The sequence below is a fragment of the Varanus komodoensis genome, unplaced genomic scaffold, assembly GCF_004798865.1.
Source record: "Varanus komodoensis strain SLA01 unplaced genomic scaffold, ASM479886v1 scaffold5, whole genome shotgun sequence".
In the NCBI taxonomy this organism is placed as follows: domain Eukaryota; kingdom Metazoa; phylum Chordata; class Lepidosauria; order Squamata; family Varanidae; genus Varanus; species Varanus komodoensis.
Window position 1 is genome coordinate 14,910,197 of NW_025336087.1, and position 23,522 is coordinate 14,933,718.

Below are 23,522 nucleotides of genomic sequence, written 5' to 3' on the forward strand. Positions count from 1 at the left end.
CCTTACCTTGCTGCTCAGAAATACTGTTGCATTCAGTGGGGCTTACTCTCAGGTAAGTGGATATAGGATTGCAGCCAAATATTTGATTATGTTTAAATTTGCTTTTTCAGGCTGTCCAGCCTACTACAGGAGAAGTTATCTTTGACAGTTTTAAGGATTCTGCAGTTCGTTTAGAGTTGGAAAGTCTAATTTTTCGCTTGCGGCCTGTTGAGATTATTCTTCCTAAAAATGTATCAGATCAAACTGAAAAGCTCATCAACTCTGTGACTTCTGTAAGGTAAACTACTAAGTAGTAAATAAATTTGATGTTTTGATGTCAGTACAGTGCTAGGTCTTGAGGAACACCAAGTCAACGTTGAGAAGATGCAGTAAAAATTAAGCTCAGAACCGAGGTTAGGTGAAAACATGCTGAATTTGAAAGGAAATGGAAAACTGTAGTCAAGACACTTGCAGTCTGTTGAGTAAGACTGTTAAGTTGTTTCTATTAATAATATTAACCCAGAGAAATGTACAGGTATTAACAAGTTTAAATTTAAAATTAAAATTTGAACCTTAGCTCAAAATTAATGGTTTGCTAGGTAATGAATTAGTTGATTATATTCATGTGTCAGTTTATACAATTAAAAGTAGTTCAAGAAAAATCAGAGCAAAAGAAACCCCACCAAAAACAATATAGAATAACATATTCATTAAAAATCATATTCATCTAAAAGTTCACCTGAATGACCAAACCAAAACCAGTAATTAGTTCAAAGTAAGGTGGCAGTCAAGAAATTCAAAGAAGACAGAGACTTGGAAGGGCAGCAATGAAGGAACTAAAAAGTTTATCAAATGTAAGAATGTTTTACTGAAAAGAGCATCCAAACTATGTATTCTGAATCACACACCATGGTGTGAAAGCTGAAAGAAAGCTGACAAGGAAATGGATGCATTTGAAACATGGTGCTGGAGGAGAACTTTGTAAATGCCCTTGACTGACAGAAAGACAAACAAGTGGGTCTTAGATCAAATCAAGCGAGAGCTTTCCCTAGAAGCAAAAATTACAAAACATAGGCTGTCATACTTGGGCACACCATGAGAAGGCAAGACTCACTGGAGAAGGCAGTTATGCTAGGGAAAGTTGAAGGCAGAGGAGGAAAGGAAAGACCAAATATGAGATGGATTGAATTCATAAAGGAAGACACAGCCTTGCATTTGGAGGAGCTGTCATGGACTGGACATTCTGGGAGTATGTGGGTTGCCGCAAGTCAGAGATGACTTAATGGTGCACACACACATGATTCCCCACTAGAGGGCATCTTATACTGTTTTTATTCCTAAGTATATTCTGTAGGTACAATTTATTCTAAAGTACTCATTTCAAATCATTGTTTTTAATGGAAGAATTGAAGTATTTATTTGTTCTAGGGCTCTCTATATCATCTTTCAAAGACTTTCCTGGGTGGGGGCATAGAAGAAGATATTCAGAAAGAAATCTTATGCAGTTTAAGAACAGTTTACCAAAACAACAACAATTGCAGAACAGTATTAAACTAACATCAACTGTAATATCCCTGTTTCTGATATTGGGGAAAATGCATTACTTCATGAAATCTCAGCAGTTGTTTTTGTTATTACTTACTCATCTCATTTCTATAGTGCGCAATAGTTGAAGCTTTCTGGGCAATTTGCAGCGTGAAAACACATATCATAATACAATACAGCCAGCATTAATAGTTCAATCTACAAACTTAAGATGGAATTTAAAAATCTTTGAGCAGCAGTAAACAATTTTTCAGTATAGCTAGTTTTGCAAAAAAGTAGCCCATATACAATTAGATGCTATTGAATGTGTTGAAGAAAATGGCAGTTTTAATATGGTACCAAAAGGTTAGCATGATGCCAAGTTCTACATCCAGAGAAGGTAAAGTCTGCTATGTTCAATTTTCTAGTAAGTTGCTCTCTCATCTGTGCTGACTGTTTTTTAGCATGTTCTTCCATATCTTTTTTTTAGCTGTAACTTACTCATTCCTTTCTGATGTTTTTATGTATACCATTGCATTTTTGCAGCTGCTATAAGTGGAATACCCCATGGGGTTTGGCATTTTGCATTTTAAAAATCCAAGCACCATCAGGGGTGCTCCACAGGTCATCATTCATTACATGTGAATCCAGCCTGGGTGGATTGTTGTGCTGGTTAACAAACCACCTAGAGCTCATGGCCTGTTTTAAGGTTGTAGGTGGTGAAATTCTATATTCTAGGAAGGGTGCCTCAGTGCTTTTTTCTTATATACTAGTAGGGATGATGTGTTTCTGGAAATAGGACATTGCTAGCAGAATGTTTTGTATGTTTTAATCAAGCTGCAATAAACCAAAAATATGACTATGCAAAATATATATACTGTGTGACATTAAGATTTGCCACAAGGTTTTTTTAAGTTTTATGCTATTAATTGGCATCTAACAGCCTGCAGTCATCATTACTTGAACCAGCTGTTAACAGTCAGCTGCTTATTAATTGGTCACGTTAGTTCATGCAATAAGCACTGTTGTTCTCTACACACTTTTCAGGTTTCTTATAACTACTTATTTTTAAGATTTTTAATCTGCCAAGTCACAGACATTTTCTGGGCAGATTACCAAAGCTAGTCCAATATACTGCAGAAAAGTTAAAATTGTAAGTTGTAATAGGAAATAATAAACAGCATGGAAGTAGATAAAAATATAAAAAGACAGCCATAAATTCACAATGTCTGAAAGAAAAGGAAGGTATTAGCCTAGTGCAACAACAAAAATAATAATGTAGGTGCCAAGCTAGCTTCTTTGGGGAGAGTATTCTTCAAACAGGGACTGTAATCAAGAAGCTCCCTCTCTCATAGCCACCCACCCAGCTTTCTTGGATGGGACAACCACAGTAGGTCCTTTGAATATAACCCAAGGGTCAGAGCAGCTACTATATAGGAGGAAATATTTATTTATTATTTATTTGGACAACTTGTATGCCTCCCCATTCACATAAGCTTCGGGGCGGCTTCCAGGACATAAATAAATATATTTCTGTACAAAATACATAAAATACTGGAAACATCCTGGCAGCAGATTTAAAATCAATAAATAAAATCAACAGTTAAAATAACGTTTAAATAAAAAGGTCTTGGCCTGGCGCCAAAAAACAAATAATGACGGCGCCAGGCGGACCTCTCTGGGGAGCGCATTCCATAAGTTGGGTGCCACCCACAGAGAAAGCCCTCCTCCGGGTACTCACTCTCCTAATATCTTTCATGGAGGGCTCCCGGAGAAGGGCCTCTGCCGCTGATCTCAAGGGGCGGGAGGGCACATACGGATGCAGGTGCTCCTTCAGGTAACCAGGTCCCAAGCTGTTAAGGGCTTTGTAGGTGATAACCAGCATCTTGAATTGGGCCTGGACTTCGATGGGAAGCCAGTGAAGCTGACAGAGGACTGGAGTCATGTGAGCACAATGCCCAGTCCCTGTCAGCAACCTGGCAGCTCTATTTTGCACCATCTGAAGTATCTGGACCGTTTCCAAGGGCAGCCCCACATAGAGCGCATTACAGAAGTCTAATCAGGAATGAACCAATGTGTGTGTCACTGTTGCCAGGCAATTGTTCTCCAGGTAGGGATGCAGCTGATGGATGAGCCGAAGCTGGAAGAAAGCGCTCCTTGCCACCGCTGTTACTTGAGCGGTGTATTTAAATATTCCATTAAATACTCTGGTTTAGGGATCAAAAGATCCATGCTAACGCTTCGAGCTTGGAAATGAACTGATAGCCAGCACATGGATGAACTACTGGCAAAAATGAGATCATTGACTAGTCCTGGTTAGGTTAGTAGCATATTATCTGTTATTTTGAATGAAAAGAATTTCCAGAAACCTGCCTCATATTTACAGTAATCCAACTGGGAAGGTATCAGAATGCCAATAGCTTTTCTGAGGCTGCATAGGAGTCACAGTTGATATATTAAGTTGATCAAGAACATTCCTAGCCACCAAGGTCACCTATTACATCCTTCAAATACTTGATACAGCAGGACCCCCCCCCCCCCACACCCACAGCTGTCCCAGTTACCAAGGTTTCCCTTACCCAAGGTTGACTTTCAGCCATCCACATTCGCAGAGTTAGGGACACAGGTCTCCCTGAAAAGCCATGAATATCTCTAGGGCATGACATACTCTGTTTGGAGACACCCTGCTCTTTGTCATGGCACTAGCCAGCTGCCCTCATGTGTTTTGTCTCTCAGTGGGTGTAAAGACTCTAGAGACATTCACAGTTTTCGTTGAGAGATTTGTAGTTTTCCATTTTTGTGAGGGTCTTGTGCCCCCAACCCCCATGAGTACCAGGTTCACTATATCCACTGGGAGGGCTTGGAACCTGTCTCAGTGGATATGGGGGCCCCCTGCTCTAATTCATTCTCCTCTGAACTGCTGGCAGTAGTTGCTTTCACTAGCCCGTTTGGTACTTTTGTGACCAGGATCTGTCCTCACTGCAGCATATCCATGGTGATTTAGTTGTCAATGTCTTATATAATAAAGACAGTCATCAGCATCACTGATTTATCTGAGAGCCTCTTTATTTGGTTTACATTTGCACAATCTGCTGTAGTCATATATCAATTTAAGCCATATTGATTGCATGTTATTGATTTTTCCCACAATCAAATCTTCAGTTCCATTACCTTTTGACTGTTGGGAAAACTTTAAAGATACTTACACAATATATTATAAAATATGCACCATGTGGGGAATAAGAAGCTGAACTAGATAGGTCTTTGGTATGATCCAGGATGGCTGTTCTTGTATTCTGCTAAATGAGAGATAACATTAATTGAACCTTCTTCTTTCACTACCCTGCAAGTTACTCATCCCTTCTATAGTGTTTGTGTGTTTTCTTTCCAGTTTCACTATATAGGCTGTTTGCCTGGAGGTGATTCAGGCATGTACCCTTACAGTGTAACAGCTCAATTTGTATCCGACTGACAAGGTGCTCAGACTGAGAAGTCAGGCCAGAATCATCAACTTTATCAGACCAGGTGTAACTAGGTTATTGCCTGCAATAACATCTTTTCTGCTCAGTGCCTTGGACATTCCTGGTATTACTTTTGTCACCACTTCTTCCTAGTGTTTCTCCTTGTACACAATAGTAGGAAAAGACAGGGATGGAGAGGAAGAAGCAGCAGAGAGAGGGCGGGAGCCAGTAGCAGAAGTGAGTGAATATTTTTGTTGTTCTCTGGCTTGGAATGACCCTGCCCATTCAGGCTGGTTATTGGATCCTCATGGCCTGGAAACACAAAGCAGAACTTCCTGTTCCGGTTACATCTTAGTTGAACAGCAAAGTCTTCCTGACCTTTAACATGTTCTTCCTTGCCTTCTTTGTTGTTTGGTACTGACATGGTCTTTGGTTCTGACTCCTGGTTCATCCATGCCACCTGGATTCCCATAGATGCCTGCTCACACAACCCTGCTCTGGCAGTTTACCTGGGTTAGGATGTTGGAGTAGTTAAACTGGGGCGAACTAAGTATATGCTACTCAGCTTCTTCCAGTCCTGGAACCTTCCAGCTCTAAGTTGTGACATCCATTTCACTTTCTATTATGCATTCTGCTCTTGGTTACGATGAGCTGCAAGAATGAAATGCAAGTTTGCTCAGAACTGAGAACGGAAACAGAATAAGGGCATGTTTAGTCTCCCCCCTCCTCCAAATTCACTATTCCATTTGCAACTGGCACACTTGGGGTCAAGATAGATTTGTTTGCTTGTTTATTTTAGTTATATCCTGCCTTTTTTATTTCAAGGAACTCAAGGCAGCTATTATACTTGAAGAATGACTGCCAAAATTCTTTAACAGAAGTGGTTGATAAGAAGTTGTATTGTATTTTTTAAATTCTAAAGCACTTAATTCTTTTGTAGCACAGTTTATGTATATAAATAGCACAGTTATATCACCTCACAATACTCAAGCAACTGAAATAAGGGAGAGAGTTTAGTTAACATGTAAGTTGAACTGTTTGCAAAGCAGCAGATCATTATATTTCAGTAAAGCTATAATGTTTTGTAAAGTTTGCTGCAGATGTAATTCTGTATATTCTATTCCTTACATAGATAATTTCACTCCCTTTCAATTTTTGATCTAAGTATAATTACCATTAATTAGGAATGACATTAATTAGGGATGAGAGAAAATTCCCCCTTGCCCAAATTCACACAATTTGCAGCAGGCAAATTTAGGGCCAGAATTTTGACAATTTGGAGGGCTCTTGCACATCCTCCTCACCCTCATTAATTTTATTTCTATACCATCAAAGAACCAAAGCTTTCTGTGTAGCTATGTTATGAGCCTGTAACTCTGTCCATCACCAGGGGTTTCTAACTGCAATCTTTATTATGTTAAAGCCAGTCAGGACTTCCTTTGTGATGCAAATAGAATAACATAAAGGTTGTTGGCAAGAACCTTTCATCATGTTAAAAAGGTAAAGGTAAAGGTTTCCCTTTGACATTAAGTCGAGTCATGCCTGACTCTAGGGGGCGGAGCACATCTCTGTTTCCTAGCCGGGGGAGCCAGCATTTGTCCGCACAGTCTTCGTGGTCATGTGGCCGGCATAACCAAACACCGAAGTGCACGGAACGCTTTTGCCTGCCCACTGAAGTGGTACCTTTTTATTTACTTGCATTTGCATGCTTTCAAACTGTAAGGTTGGCAGAAGCTGGCATGGAGCAATGGGAACTCACTCCATTGTGCAGATTTGAACCGGCGACCTTTTGATCAACCAGCACAGCGGTATAAACCACTGAGCCACCTGCAGTCCCTTCATCATGTTAAGACCCTCTAATTGAGGAGTTAGTTATTGCATATACCAAGATTGATTCCAAATAGAATTCCTGTCCCTTCCTTCCCTCCTGCCACAACTGAGCTGGCTCCAGCTTCAGGGGGGTTGTGCTACTTGTGGGCCAGACAGTGGGAAGTTGGACATTACATAATTAGTCTGTTCATTTAAGTTAATTTCAAACCACTGAGCTGATAAAGTCACATCCCTTGTCCTTTGTCTAGCTGCAATGCTTATTTCAAAACTCATTCATCTTGGCATTTCAGCTAAGGATTTTGTCTCTCCTTCTTCCAGTTCAGATTCAAAGTCTGAAATTTTCACTTTGGAATGCTCTTTTTGGAGAAGCAAGCCCAATCTTTAAATACAATAAAATATAAAATCCAGATAGCAGTAAAAACACAGAAAAATTTCATTACTTCAAAAGTGTAAGACTGAATTTAAAAACCAAATTTAAACAGCTTAAATAGCTAATACAGGTTAAAACAAGACCTCAAACCCGCTGACATAATGTCCTCATGCACAGAGCTGCTGATTGCATTGGTACAGAGGGCAGCTTCACTTGGTGCCAAAAGGATAGCTGAGTTGGCAGCAGGCAAGCCTCCATGAGAAGCTGCTTCCACTATTGGGCGGGGGGCAACACTGAGAAGGTCCTCCTTGTTGCAACCAACTGGACCAGAAATGGTAGTTGGAAGAAGGCCCTAGATGTGTGTCATAGTGCTTGCATAAATTGCAACTGGGAGAGGCATTCCATCAAGCATTGTGGTCCCAAGCTGTGGAGGGTTTCTAGGTTGAAATCAGCATTATAGTTGTGGAAAGCAATGGTGCCTTTTTAATGGGTTGTGGTGTTCAGCAGAACTTCTTTCATAGGACCAAACCTAGTTTTCAACCATAGTTGTATGGTTTGAGTTGACTGTTGTTGTCATTAACAGTGCTAGCCATAGTTAACCACAATTGAGGGACCAGTGGTAATATTAGAGTAACCATGATGGTCTTATAGTCAGTTTAATTGGGCAGGCTTACACCTGGACAAAGCTCAAATCATTTCTTTGCTTTTTTATCATAACCTAAAACCATAATAGAGTAACTTACCTGCAATATGTCCAGTAGTTCTTCTACCAATGAATAATAAGCATGTTGTTTAACAAGTCATAGCAATTAAATAATAAAGTGTAGTGCATACTATAAAAGCAAACTTATTTTTTTCTCATGAAGAAGGAGCTAAATGTGGGTGATTAACAAATATTGTGGATCACTCTTAAGCGTATCCTGCCTCCAATATGCCTTTGTCTGGAATATCCAGTATCCAAGTGTATTAAACACATTGCTTCATTGGTCCAATTTTAGGACATGCTTTAAGTAATAGTAGTTCTTCTTCGTAGTCTCTATGCATCACACATAAGGGGCTGTGCCTGCACAGTGCCTATGTTCTGGAAGATTCTCCTAGCTAAACCTAGAATTTTTGGTGTGAGCCCTACCAGCTGCTAGTATGAAAGGGACTGGCTCCTGCCATTTCTCTCAGTTCGCTTTTGACCGCCATTTGTAGGGCCTTGGGATTCCTAGCTTTACTTGCCTCAGTTATTTCTTAGACTTTTTCTCAACTTATTCTTTCACTTTTCCCCTCAAAACTTTCAAAACCTTCATATCCCCCCTTTTAAACCTACCTCACCATTTCTTTCTCTCTCTCAAAAAACAAACCCTCCCTTTGTCTCCCTTTACCCCAGAAATTCTTTCCCTTCTCATTTCTTTCACTCTCAGTGACCTTCAAAGTGACTTTTAGAAAGTGTGTCTAGAAGGTGTGGCATGAAAATGCCATCCACAGATGAACACTCGCTCTGCTTGTTTTTCCTTGGCAAGGAGCACCAAGTTGACTTGTGCCCATATCGCCAGGCATTTGTGAAGCAAACCAGAAAAAATATGACTGACTGCTTGAAAATAGAGAGGTGGACGAGGACTCTCTTCGGTATGTGGGCCATCATAGAGGAACCCAAAGATCATCCAGTCACATCACAGGAAGTCTTGGAAATGCATGTCCCATCTGCAGTGGTAGGTGCACCAAAACTTCTCCACATCTTGAACCACACATTCATATACTTTTTGAACACACCAGACTTAATATCACAAGATCAGGGCAGGATTCTGCATCCTGATGTGAAGATGCTCCACTTGTTGATCTCTTGGTAGCGACACGGACTGACCTGCGCTTACAAGTCCAACTCATATTGCAAGCAGCATTGTGGCCAAATACTAGACAGATAATCCTCTATTAAATGGAATGTTCAAGAATCATGCTAAGGAACATGCCTTTGATCTGGATGAGATGCCAATAAATAAAATTCTACACTTCCTTCATTCCTTACATGTCAGAGGCTTAAACCCTCTTCCATCAAAGTTTACCTCTCTTCTATCCCTTCCATGAGGTGTCCAATCAACAGATGGTTGGTATTTTCTTATCCTTTCTCATGGTGATTCATGAAAGGACTATACAGTTTAAATCTTCCCATCCAGATGGTAGTACCCAGTTGCAGTTGCATTGCAAACCTTGACAAGACCCCCCCTCCCCCGAATCTCTTGCTACTGAGGACCTAAGGCTGCTCTCTTGGAAAGTCTCATTCCTTTTGGGTATCACAGCCCAGAGGGCCAGTGAGCTGTGCACTGTACGAGTAGACCCTCCATACCTGATCTTCAACAAGGTAAAAGTAGTCCTTTGATTAGATCCCTCCTTCCTTCTGAAAGTTTCTTCATGTTTCCACATAAATCAGGACATAGTGCTCCCAGCTTTCTTTCTGACACCATCCTCACCAGTTGAATCAACATTGCATACACTTGATGTACAGAGGGTACTAGCCTTTTACAGAACCCATACAGAATTGATATGACAGACTAAAAGACTATTTGTAATATATGCTGACTGTTCCAAAGGTGAATTGATCTGTCCACAATGTCTGGTCCAATGGATTGTGAAAACAGTTAAACTAGCGTACCATTTGTCACAACTGGACCTCCCATACCATACCAACACAAAGCCCACTCAGCCAGAACTACGGCAACATCCATGGTTCACCATGTGGGTGCTCCCTTACAAGACCTCTGTAAAGTGGCTGTCTAGTCAATGCCACCAACATTTGGGAAACATTACTGACATGATGTTAAGGCAAGGCAAGACTGCTCTTTTGGATGTGCAGTACTGTCCTCTATTCTTCAGTGGCAACACCTCCCACTTCCATATCCGGTAAGCTTGCTAGTCACCCATATGTGTGATGCACAAAGACCACGAAGAAGAAAGTAAGGTTGCTTACTTGTAACTGTTCTTCGAGTAGTCATCTGTGCATTCATAAAACCCATCCAGTGGCCCCACTATGGTATTGGTGATTACTTAGGAATTCTCTTCTAAACATTAGGGCAGCCAGGATCTGTGACCAAACATTGGTCTGCATGTGAACTGAGGGAAATTGCAGGAGCCATTTATACTAAGAGATGGGTGGATTACTGAACAGTAGAGTTACTTGCTCTCAGTTATTAAGCATTGTTGTGTTTGTTGGACACTTACACTTTTTCCTTTCTGCTTCCCTATTAAATTTCTCATGTAATGCACTTCCATGCTTCTTAGATCTCTTACTGGCCCCATCTGTAAACATGCAGTTTTTCTTAACTCACCAGTAATGACGTATGACTAGAATTGCTTTAGAATTGCTGATACTGAAAGAGCAGCTTGGAGAAGTCCATCATGCTTAACTTGCTCTTAGATTCAAGGCTGATGGTTATGCATATAAGACTATAAAAAGAATGGAAAGTATGACCTGTTGCTTGGCTTTGCAGCAGACTGAAGAAATGTAGAGTGAAGACCAAGTCTTATGAATAATGGTTAAAAGATGGCCTTTACCTCACGGAAGCCTAGTATATGTGAATTCCTATTCTGAAAGAAAAATACTTTAATTTTTTTGATGCAGAATTTAAATAAAGCCCTGGGAAATATACATTAATTTTGATTTCTAGCAACTTTGACTTATTTATAGCTAATGTTTGTAGTCCATACAAAAAGTTTGATTTAAGGAAATCTTCATTCTGCTAGCAGAATGACTATAATAGCTAGAAGTGAAATTGTCACAGAATAACTTCTAAACCAACAGTGCACATAGTAAATACAGTGGTACCTCTGCTCACGAACACCTTGGTTCACGACCAAATCGGGTCGCGAACAAAAATTTCATGAAAATATTGACTTGGGTCGCGAACTCCGCATTGGGTGGCGACCCAGATCGCGGCCATCTCCCCCCCCACCCCCCCCGAGTGGGGAGATGGCCATGATCGCAGTTGCGTTCATGCAGGGAAGACGTGCGTGATCGCAGCTGTGCTGTGCCCGTCTTTCCTGCAGGAGCGTGCCTGTGATCACACACGTCTTCCCTGCATGAATGCAACTGTGATTGTGGCCATCTCCCCCCTTGGGGGGTAGGAAGATGGCCGCAATCGTGCTGGTTGCAGCGGGGAGGGGTGATGACCGAGATTATGTCTGTCTTTCCTGCAGGAGTGCACCCGTGCCAGGATTTCTTTGAGAAGCACCACCCCAACATAACTGAAACGAACAGAGTGTGGAATCTGATGAATGATACCATGGTCTCTCATTTCCGAAGGGTTATGCAGCTCAGGAAAAAACAAGTGACTATAGACAGATTTTCACCAATTTTGACCCTGCAGCTAAGAGACATAGAAAAGAGGAAACGCCTGAAATAGATCTCCCCAATGTCCTTATGGAAGGGGACTCTCCCTCAAAACAATAACCTCCCCCGCACCTATGTTAGTGTTCTCCACTGTACTGTACAGTACTTTGTTACTTTGTTTCAAAATTTCCGATTAAAAATAAATAGTTACAGAACAGATCAACCTTATGGGGAAATTTGACTTGGGTCACAACCAAATTGAGTCTCAACCAGAGTTGTGGAACGGATTAAGTTTGTGAGCCAAGGTACCACTATAAGTTCAGTCAGAGAGTCAAGAACCAGTATCTCCTTTGGATATGATATAGTATTGCATATATAAGACAAATGTGCTACTAATCTGTGCTACTTTACTTAAAAATGTTGTCCTGCCCTGCTCTGCAGAAGCTATGTAGAGCTATGTAGCTATGTAGCTTGTCAGTCGCCCCTCGGGCCTGACGGTGCTGTTGTTTAATGCCAGGTCGGCCAATAACAAATCTGCCCTCATCCATGACTTGATTGTGGATGAGGGGGCCGACCTGGCCTGTATAACGGAGACCTGGGCGGGAGAGGGGGGGGGATGTTGCCCTCTCTCAATTGTGCCCGCCCGGGTATATGGTCCAGCACTGTTCACGGCCGGAGGGGAGGGGAGGGGGGGTCGCTTTGGTTTACCGGGCCTCCATCACTCTCACGGGACTTCCTGTCCCTTCGAGACCAGGGCTGGAGTGTCTCTACTTGGTGTTGGGCGACCGAGACAGATTGGGGATTCTGTTGGTGTACCGTGCACCCTTCTGCCCAACAGTCTCCCTGCCTGAGCTGACGGAAACGGTCTCGGACCTGGTGTTGAGGACCCCCAGGATGCTGGTCCTGGGGGACTTCAATATCCATGCCGAGGCTAGTTTGACCGGGGCGGCTCAGGACTTCATGGCTTCCATGACGGCCATGGGGCTGTCTCAACATGTCACCGGCCCGACCCATGAACGTGGACACACTCTGGACCTGGTTTTCTCGACGGGGCAGGAAGAGGGTGGTCTGAGGGTGAGGAATTTATGCTTGACTCCCCTGTCATGGTCAGATCACTTCCTGGTGAGGTTTGTGCTCGAGAGCGACATCTCCCTCTGTAAGGGTGCAGACCCGATTGTGTGGGTCCGCCCCCGGAGCCGGATGGATCCGGAAGGATTCCTGAAGGCTCTGGGGGAGTTTCCGGCTGACAAGACGGGTGCTCCTGTCGAGGCTCTGGTTGAACTGTGGAATGGGGAGATGACCAGGGCTGTAGACACGATCGCTCCTAAGCGTCCTCTCCCACCGGGCAGAGCCCGCTCTTCCCCTTGGTACACTCCAGAATTGAGGGCAATGAAGCAGGTTGGGAGACGGCTAGAGCGTAGGTGGAGGAAATCACGTGATGAATCTGACCGAACACACTTAAGAGCCCACTATCGGGCCTATGCTGTGGCGGTGAGGGCGGCGAAAAAGAGACACTTCTCCGCTTCCATTGCCTCCTCACAATGCCGTCCGGCGGAGCTCTTTCGAGTGGTGCAAGGCCTGGTTCACCCAGGGCCAAAGGAAGAGCTGATTCCACCCTCAAAGGCCCGCTGTGACGACTTTGCCGAGCATTTTAGGGAGAAAATCGCACAGATTCGTCACGAGCTGGATTCCACTATTGATTCAGAGGTTTTAAGGGAGACACCAACGCTGCCGTCTGGTCCAGAATTATTGGATGAATTTCAGTTATTGCGGCCCGATGATGTGGACAAGGTGCTTGGACGAGTACGTCCTACCACTTGCCTTCTGGACCCTTGCCCGTCTTGGTTAATAAAGGATTCCAAGCACGGGATTGGAACCTGGATCTTGGAAGTGGTTAACGCTTCTCTGAGGGAGGGTCGGGTGCCTGCCCCTTTAAAGGAGGCGGTAGTCCGACCGGTCCTGAAGAAGGCGTCACTGGATCCAGGGATGGCCGCTAACTATAGACCAGTGGCCAACATCCCGTTTCTGGGCAAGGTGTTAGAGCGAGTGGTGGCGGGACAACTCCAAGCACTCTTGGATGAAACTGATTATCTGGACCCATTTCAGTCCGGCTTCAGACCCGGGTACGGTACTGAATCTGCCTTGGTCGCCCTGTACGATGACCTGTGCAGGGAGAAGGACAGGGGGAGTGCGTCCCTGTTGGTTCTGCTGGACCTCTCAGCGGCTTTCGATACCATCGACCATGGTATCCTTCTGGATAGGCTGGCGGGATTGGGGGTCGGAGGCACCGCTTTGCGGTGGTTCCGCTCCTATCTCAACGACCGATTCCAGAAGGTGGTGTTGGGGGACTATGGCTCTGCGCCATGGCAGCTTTGCCATGGGGTACCGCAGGGTTCCATTTTGTCCCCTTTACTGTTCAATATCTACATGAAACCGCTGGGAGAGGTCATCAGGAGGTGTGGGCTGCGGACCCATCAGTATGCTGATGATACCCAGCTCTACCTCTCGTTTTCCACCAATCCAGGTGAGGCAGTGGCTGTACTGAACCGGTGCCTGGCCGAGGTAATGGGCTGGATGAGGGCCAATAAACTGAAGCTCAATCCAGACAAGACGGAGGTCCTGTTGGTTGGCGGTTCGGGCTTCGGAGAAGGTGACCTGAACCTTGTCCTGAATGGGGTTGCACTCCCTCCTAGGGACAAGGTCCGCAGCTTGGGAGTGCTCCTCGACCCGGAGCTTTCACTTGAAGCTCAGGTGACAACAGCGGCGAGGAGCGCTTTCCTCCAGCTTCGGCTGATTCATCAGCTGCGCCCCTACCTGGAGTACGACTGCCTTGCAACAGTGACTCATGCGCTGGTGACTTCCCGTCTTGACTTCTGTAACGCGCTCTACGTGGGGCTACCCTTGAAGACGGTCCGGATACTTCAATTGGTTCAGAATAGAGCTGCCAGGCTGCTGACGGGGACTGGACGTTATGTTCACATGACGCCAGTTCTCCGTCAGCTTCACTGGCTCCCCATTGAAGTCCGGGCCCAATTCAAGGTGTTGGTAATGACCTATAAAGCCCTAAACGGCTTGGGTCCTGGTTACCTGAAGGAGCGCTTACATCCATATTTGCCCAGTCGCCCCCTGAGATCGGCGGGAGAGGCCCTTCTCCGGGAGCCCTCCGTGAGAGAAATTAGGAGGGTGGCTACTCGGAGAACGGCTTTCTCAGCGGTGGCGCCTAAGTTATGGAATGCGCTCCCCAGAGAGGTCCGCCTGGCGCCGTCGTTATTTGTTTTTCGGCGCCAGGCTAAGACCTTTTTATTTAAGCAACATTTTAAATGCTAAATACAATTGAATTTTATCTGGCCAGGGCGGCTTATTTTATAATGTGAGTTTTAATTAAGATTATTTTATATGGATTTTAACTTGTTTTATCTATGTTGTAAGCCGCCCCGAGGCTTCGGCGAATGGGGCGGCATAAAAATGTTTTAATAAATAAATAAATAAATAAATAAATAGAAAGCAAAAATAGAGTTCTAGTTGAATTGGGATCAGATTTGGATAAGGCACTGGAGCAGATTCAAAGAAATTTCAGTGTAGAGGCAGAGCTAATTGTAGACAAATATCTGAACAGTCAAGACGAAAACAGAGAAGGGAGAATTGAGAGAAAAGCAGGCAGAGACACCTCTGACAAAACTAAGGAACTACACAATCATTGCCAAATGCATTGCCCAGGTAGATATTTATTGTGAGGCAGGAGCTTTCATGGCCTGACCAGGAAGATAAAATGGACCATTTAAGAATAGAACCAATCTGGGACCTAGCAGTACAGTATGTGTGTCCGTTTTCCTACACTCTTCATCCTTCTGTGGTTAAGTGTAGGAGTGCAAGTTCCAATTAATCCTGATATTAAGGCCCTCTTCAGGCGTTCTGAATCCAACATGCATTAACATTCAAGATACAACATGCATACAACATAGCTTCCATATAGCCGGAAGCACCTTATCCTGCCTAATCTTGGAAGCTAAGCAGCATCAGAAATCTAGATAGGTGACCTAAATGCTATGGACCCCATCCAGAGAGCTTTAGCTACAGGTGGTATGGAGATGATGATGATAGAAAGGAAGTGAGCACAAGCTTATTAGTTTGCCCCACCTTTGTGTTCAGGATGAACTTCTGTGACAGAGAACTTTCTGTTTCCATGTAGGCTTTCTGCATGATGTAAAGCTCCTAGAGTTCTGTCTTACTTTGCATTCCGAATCATGAACAGATCTCTTATGTTCAAAAATTGTTTGCAATTGGAAAATACTGGAATGAAACATACAAACAAAACTACCTGTTTATCTAAAATGATCATTTTATTGCACCTATATAAAGTGGATTAAAATACATAGATTAATTGAGAAATACTATTGCTAGGACTTAAGATAAAGAAATTAAACAACCAATATAATTTAAAACATTTTCAACATTGTGCCAGGAAAGCTTAAAAACATTAATTCAAAATTGACAAGAGTATTTCCCTCACTTGTAATGCCTTCTTAAATCTGCACCAGCTTATCAAAGGAAGCATTAATTAGAAAAGTAATTGCATAACCAGCTGTCCACTGCTTCCTGTCCAATGCCTTCTGTTAAGGAAGCTGCGAAGAGAATTTTTTGCAACTAATTAAAACCTTTCTGTGTCAGATCACCCTCAAGCAGCTTGATTTATATTATGTACTCCTAGTTGACTGCATATTTCAAAATTCATAATTAAGAAATAGGGAGTGGCTAAAATGGCCACAGAATCTATTAAAATATGATACCAATTGATGCATAGTACATTCCATGTCTAGTGCTTGATGTGTTTGAGAATGCTAGAGCAAGGGTGTTTTCATTAAAGCTTGAGTACTATGAGAATGTTTTAGAAAGACATGATGATTTTTGATATGCACTGTAGGTAGGCAATATATTCTTGAAACTTTGCAGAGATGATCAATGCATTGAGTTGTTTGGAAAGTGTTTTGTAATGGTGATGGAGGATTGTGGCATTTAAGATGCTTAAGTTATTTGCCTTAGTGAATATTTTCATTGGTGCTGACTGTACGAAGGTGTTGTACACCATGCAGATTGTCATAGTTTCTGCAGCCCAACAATTAAATTTGTCTAAATGCATAGAAGTATTATCAGATGGTTTGATTAAGCCCTGCTTGAGTTCTTTATCTGCATGCTACACTATTGTAGGCTTTCTTTACAGTTTTTCTTCATTGGTTTCATCTGGCTTGCCATTTCACTTGTAAAATCGTTTTACTTACTTTGAAATAACTCTTTCAAATAACCTTTTGCTTGTGCTGTATGTGGGGCTAAATGCAATGCAATAAGTTATATATGAGGCTATCCTTGAAAACAATCTGAAAACTTCAACTGATCCAAAACAGGTTAGCAAGATGGTTAGCTCAGATTCGGCAATACAATTATAGTACGCCAGTATTTTTCAGTCTACACTGGCTACCAGTCAGTTTCCTGGCCTGATGCAGAGTGCTGACATTAACATTCAAATCCTTGAGCCTGGTCACCTGAAGGACTGTCTCTTCCTGTATTAACCTGCTTGGACCCTGAGCTCATTTCTAGCAGTCCCTCTCCATAATCCCCTGCCAAAGGAAGTGGGTTGAGTAGCTTTTCTGCTGTTGCACCCTGGTTGTGGCATGAGCATTTTTTGGTACCTTGTGAAGATCTTTTTAGTCTCCTGGGCATTTTAATTTTCCAATTTTCATTTATCACTGCATTTTAAATCTTCCCATTGCTGCTAGATTCTACTTGGATATCATTTTAATTTTTATATTTCAGGTTTGAATGTGTTATTTTATATAACAGTGCAATAGTTTATTAATTGATTGTTGTGAACCATCCAAAGAGCTTTGGCTATTGGCTACCATAGAAATGTAATAAATACCTTTATGGTTTTACTCTTTTTGGTAATATTTTCCTCTCTGGAACCTTCACTGTTCAGGTACTAGTTATCTACAGTTGGAGTTCCTCATATGATCCCTGAAGGCACCAATGTATCCAGATACATGTTCCACTATGCTCTCTGCTCCTCCCACTTTTACATTATTTTAAATGCATTTTTTAATTAAAACATTAAAAAACTGGGAACCTGGCATGCTGCTGCCCTGCATGCTAGTTTTATATTCTGACTAGGTTTATCAATGGTTCATTTTTCAAGCTAGAACTATTTTTAGCACTTAACTACAGTTGGGGATCCCACGTATTTCATTTGTTCTTGGCCACAGGGATCTTGATTTCCCATATCATGTTTTAAGTGCATTTTGCTTTCTTTATGCTTGCTGACAAAAGAACATACTGCTAAGCATTTGATGTGATTGAATTTATATGGCTGCACATCAGCAGATATTGTCTGGACAGCTTGCAAGTGCATGCAAATAATATACAATTTTGAAAATGAACAAAATTGTAATAAAAATCAGGCATGATTTTCCTTTCAATTGACTTCTTTCCCCTGGGCAAAACAAAAGAAAAAGAAGGATCAGCATTGGTCAGTAGGCGAAGGTTCTCGGCAGACTTAATTCTACTCAAGTTTCATCCCAGTGATGGTAAAGATTAATTAAATGATAACATATTATTTTCTGTTGGATCACACTATTAGTCAAGGTAACTAAATAAGAGTGAAATTAAGATAGTTATTCTGGATATATGAACCCTGCTGGCCCTAGCTAGGCTAAAAAAAAAGCAAAACTTCTACAATCTAAAGATAGTGATATTAAACTGTTCAGGAATCAACTCTATTGCATTACAAAGTGATTCCATCACACTGCATTGAAGAAAGAGCACACTAAACATAAATTTGGTTTTTAAAAGTTTCATTTAGATAAGTGATTTATTTGATTCTTCTTGATTTGTTTACTATTTATTTATTTTATTTATTTAAAACATTTTTATCCCGTCTATTGTGAAACATGCCTCAGGATGGCTTACAAAGGTTAAAAATAGTAATATATTAATACAATAAAACAATAATAAAAATATTAAGTAATAAGCACAACATAAAACAACCACTTTCAAAAAACTAAAGAAAAGGAGTAAAGGAAGAAGAACAGAAAGAAAATGTGACTGTGATCAGATCTTAAAACATCTAAAATCCTTAATTATTAAAATGATGGCTAAATAAAAAGGTCTTTACCTGGTGCTGGAAAGAGTAGAGTCCGCGCCAGGTGGAACTCTCTGGGGAGTACATTTCATAGTCTCCCTTTTACTGGCAGTGAAATAAGAAAAGATGACTTCTGATACTTTTCTTTTAGTTATTTGTATAAGGGTAAAACAAAGTTAAAAATATTTACCTTTTCCAGTTTACAAGATGACAGAATTCGAATAGAGAGAATGGAAAACAAGAATTTTGAGTACAGCAATGCTTTCCAGCTTCTTACAGATTTCTACAGCAGTCGCACACTTGTTGGCACAGGTACCCTATTCAGCAAGTCCTTGAGATTTATCAAATTATCTGTTACTTGTATTGAAGATGACTTAATTTTTTTGTCAAGTGTACTTCAGTGACCTATTATTAGTTATGCATAATTCAAAGAAGTAATAGTCGGAGACAATACTCACTAAGATGTTGCAGTGTCTAGAGATAGTGTCTTCTTTTATTAACAGGAGTGTGTAAGTAGTGGAAAGAGGAAGTTGTTATTTCTTGATAGACAGTGTGGTGTGGTGGTTAGAGTGATGGGCTGGGGCTCTGGGAGATCCAGGTTCTAGTCTTCATTCAAGCATAAAGTTCACTATACATGAAAGTGGAATGACTTTGGTCACTCACTCAGTCTCAGCGTAACCTACCACATTGGGTGGTTGTTAGAATAAAATGGAGAAAAAAAGTATAAACTGACTTGGTCTTCTTGCAAGAGGGAATAATGGCATATAAACACAAAGTAATAATAATAGCAGCCAGTAAAAATTCACTTTCAACAAAAAACAAACAAAAAAAACCTCAAATGAAAATATAATGCAAGAAGTCAAATCTGCAACATTAAATCAAATAGCATGTTGGACCTGGTTTAATTTTGAATAAAACAGCAAAATAAGCACTCCAGGATATTAGTTGTTTTGGGTCATTTTGGCAGGCATGCTATTTCTTAGTTTGAACTCTGCATGTCTACTTAGAAGTTAAAAGAATTGCATTTAGTAAGGTTTAATCCAAGGTATTCATAAGATAACCTTGAGTTATTTCTTGCAGCCAAATTTTCAAGCAACGAATACTTAGCTACTTGTTCCGTTAGCTACAGACAGTTTCCCTTACAAAGATTATTGTGATTGCACTCCAGCCATTAAGTGGTTGACAAGATTAACCATAACAAAACAATGCTTTGTGGGAGTATCATTTTCTCAGTGCTATTGTCTCCCCTGCAGTGTTGTTTGACTTACACAGTCCTGTATACAAAACTGCCCAATCCATTACAAGTGAGTTAGATATTAGTCCAAATATGGGCTAATGCATGCATAGAAATAAAGGAAAAATTATTCTAGTTAAGCTTATGGAACAGGATTTTAAACTAGTGTTCTGGAACTTTTGTAAGGCATGTACATGGAAGCAGACAGAAACTGGCCAGGATCTCTATCTTGTATTTGATGGAGTCATTGAAAATAATGGGCAGAGACAAATCTGTACATAGTCATACATGCACATGTCTCCCTGTCTTTTACATACATGTGCACTTCCTTTTTCGCACATGGCGCATTGGGTTACAGTGTGTAGGCTTCCCTCCACACAAGTAGAAATGCTGAATCTAGATCTACAGATTAACATTTCAAATATGCTAAATTTGATAATGTTCCTTATCTAGTTGGGCAACACAGTTCATATACCTTAATGGGTATATTCAAATCTAATATTTCAGGCCTTAATGTAAACCATTAGCCATGTCAGTCACAAACTTTATCATTAGCAATTCTGTTCTGTTCTTTTCATTACTACATAGAAGTTTCTGTAGGATATATTCTGGTTTAACTGTCCAAATATATGGGGTAGCAAAAGAAATACTTGCTGTGGTAGTGATTAGGCTGCCAATTTGGAGAGTTGGTGGAAATACAGTGCAGGAAGACTATAGTAATTCTTGCAAGCTGAATTTTATACACAGCTGCAATAAAAGCTTCTGGGACAATTGTTACAAAAGATTATGATTGTATTTTTCAGGTTCCCAAGCACTGTCTATGATTTTAAACTTGGATAAACCGGTGTTATGCTCTTTGGCTGCTGTACTCATGTATCTTAAAGAATTCAATTTAGAAAAAATACTCTACAGCCCTGGGTAAGTCATTTTAATTTCAGAAAACCAATCCTGAATAAACAGTAGTATTGTGATAATATCATTTCTGCATACTTGGCAAATTCATTTCACAAAATTAGTGCACCATGGTTGTGGTACACCTTTGCTGCATACACAGAATTCTATAATAATTTCAATTAAAGGTAAAAAAGGGGGGAGGGGAGTTAGAAGCATTAAATTTTATGCTTCCAGTTAGTGTTGTCAGTAGTTCACTGAAGTTCTGCAATAACTAGATATAATTAAAACCAAACTAAGTGCAGAACTGCTATTGGAAAATGATTTTAATTCGTTTTTTTTAAATCCTTTCTGTTCTATCATAGATCTGCTTTTGTTCTGTTTCATAGATCAACACACTTACTGTAACTGGGTATGTTTTTTAACAGATTATTGGGCTGAGTTTAATTTAAGGTGTGTCAGATACCATATTTCATTCCCTAGTTAGTATCTGAAGAAAACATTTAACAATGAGTGTTGTGCAAATTAATGAATCGCTTAGGTAAATGGAATTTATAAGTTTACAATTTGTTCAGGAATATAATCTGAAATAAATAATTTGTTAACAGAATATGAAAGACTAAAATGTAGAAATGCAAAAGTAAATTAAGCTTTTAAAAGAAAATCTAAATTCTGATATTGTGTCCAGCCTAATAATGAATAGCTAAGACTTTATTGATGATGATTAATACAGAACAGGCAAAGAAATATTATGATCCAGATAAAGGTTTACCATTAAGTACATTGTACAAAGTGTACTTAAGATAAATACTAAGATAAATATTCTTTTACGCTGTGCATGTCTTGTGGGGACAGGACAGATGCTTCTGATGTTTCTATGATACCCATGCATAAAATATTTGGCTTTTTATGAAATTGCACTTACTTGCTGTTTCTGTAAATTGAAGGTCTTAAAGTGCTTTTTACATGTTTTGCATTTTTAATATGTTTGAGTTCAAGCTGTTTGTAAAAAGATTGTTTAAGACTTGTGCAACTGAGACTGAAAACTGTCCATTGGCTGACACCTTCCTTGGTTGTCAGGATTAACTTCACAATTTTGCTTCCCCAGCTACTACTGAACAATCACAGCTGGTTTACTGCTTTTTCATTCTTTTGCCTTATGGTTTTGGTGTTGCCTGTCAGGTCCCCAAACCATGTCAGGTTGTTCAGGTGAGCAAAATCCTTTAAATGGGAGGAAGATAGGCGCTCTTCCTCCAGTTGGTGATACTGAGCTAGATTTTAATTTATGAATTCTCCCTTTCCTAATCAATATGTTGTCACAGTTTTGTAGACCACCTCAAAAATATTCATTTATCTGCATTGTTTTCAACCCACTCTTCAGTCAGAATGGCTCTCAGAGTGGCTTATAAAAATTAATAATAAGACAGTAGTCCCCTGCTGCACCAGCAAGAGAGGAGAGTCCTTCGCATCTTTAAAGGCCAGGTTTTTGAAGTGGAAACCATAGAAAGCATGTGTGTGTGCTGGTGTATGGATTTTGTTTGTGGGTTCTAGTTTGTTGTTACAGCAATTGTAACTTGAAGAATTGATTCCTGAGTTTACTGTGTTTTCCCAGCAACACACAGTGTAATTTTTTTAGATTTTTGGCATAACAGCAACTAATTTGTCCTTAGTTTTATGCTTTTTTTCTCTTTTAGTAATTTTAAACAGTTATCAAGTGAAGCTGAAAACATGACACTTAATGGGATCACACTGAAGAATCTTGAAATCTTACAGAATCAAGTAAGGAAGTGTGCTTCATCTTGTGCATATGTCTAATAAAGAAACAAGTAACAGACGGTTACATTTCCAAAGAATGTGAATTGTTTATCTACACTTTTTAAGCCACTACATAAAATGTATTCTTTTTGCTTTTGATTAAGTACAGTTTCAACATCCTAAGCAGTTTTCAGAAGGTTAGCAGAGACAGGGGAGGATCCATACTATGGGAACAGCCACTGGAAACACCCCCTCTCATGTCATCACCAAAAATGACTCTCATACTGGTGGTCTTGGGAAAAAGTGTCTCTCCAAAAGTTCTTGGGACTGTTCGGACTTATATGGGAGAAGGTGGTCTTTCACAAGTTGGTCTAACACAAATTTGACCAAAGAGGTTCAAAGTGGGACCATAGTGAAGATCATTCATTTCCTTCCCAATACAGACATTAGGAAGTATCTTAAACTGCTGCCGTACCTCTGTCAGTTATGTTGCTCTAGTGAAACAAGCTGCTTAGCACAACTGGAACTAGCTGTTCCTGAAATAAGCCCAGAAGTGAGCAAAAATGCTAATTTCATGAACAGAACAAGTCAGCAAAGCTTTCCTTTCCTGTTCTGGAAATTATATAGCTGCTTGTTTCAAGCTTCAGAAACAGATAGTTCCTGTTGCAGTAGTTGGATCCTCACCACAGAAACATTGCTGCTTCTTGCAGGGAACTTACTAGGACTGTGAAAGGACCTTACTAGGACCTCTCTCCTGTGTCACTGTGTCCACTGCATTAGAGAGCTCCACAGAAATGCCAGTGCTTACCAAGGTGTCTTCCCATCAATGGTGCTGCCAGAGCAGGGATTCTGGCCTGCTTTTACGTCCTTTAGCGGTGTAGCCCACTCTGCTGTGGGGTGGCCTTTACTAACATTCTCAGTCCTGGGGTGAAGCTGCTCCTATCTGCAATGCCTAGACACTTAAAGCTGGGCATGGGCAATGACAGCAGCAATTCTGCTTTCATCTCGCACCCTCGGAGCATCACATCCTTTGCCACCTC

General features: G+C 41.0%; 1 protein-coding gene across 3 annotated transcripts in view; it reads left to right on the forward strand.

The window, feature by feature from the left end:
- The window catches only part of MSH3 (mutS homolog 3), a 101,849-nt gene that overhangs the window by 17,737 nt on the left and 60,590 nt on the right, over positions 1 to 23,522 (forward strand). For all 3 annotated transcript variants that reach the window (XM_044446506.1, XM_044446508.1, XM_044446507.1), the window contains 4 exons: positions 111 to 277; positions 18,802 to 18,914; positions 20,640 to 20,754; positions 22,422 to 22,506. In XM_044446506.1, the coding sequence (XP_044302441.1) occupies positions 111 to 277; positions 18,802 to 18,914; positions 20,640 to 20,754; positions 22,422 to 22,506 (480 nt within the window). The remainder of the gene's footprint in view (positions 1 to 110; positions 278 to 18,801; positions 18,915 to 20,639; positions 20,755 to 22,421; positions 22,507 to 23,522) is intronic.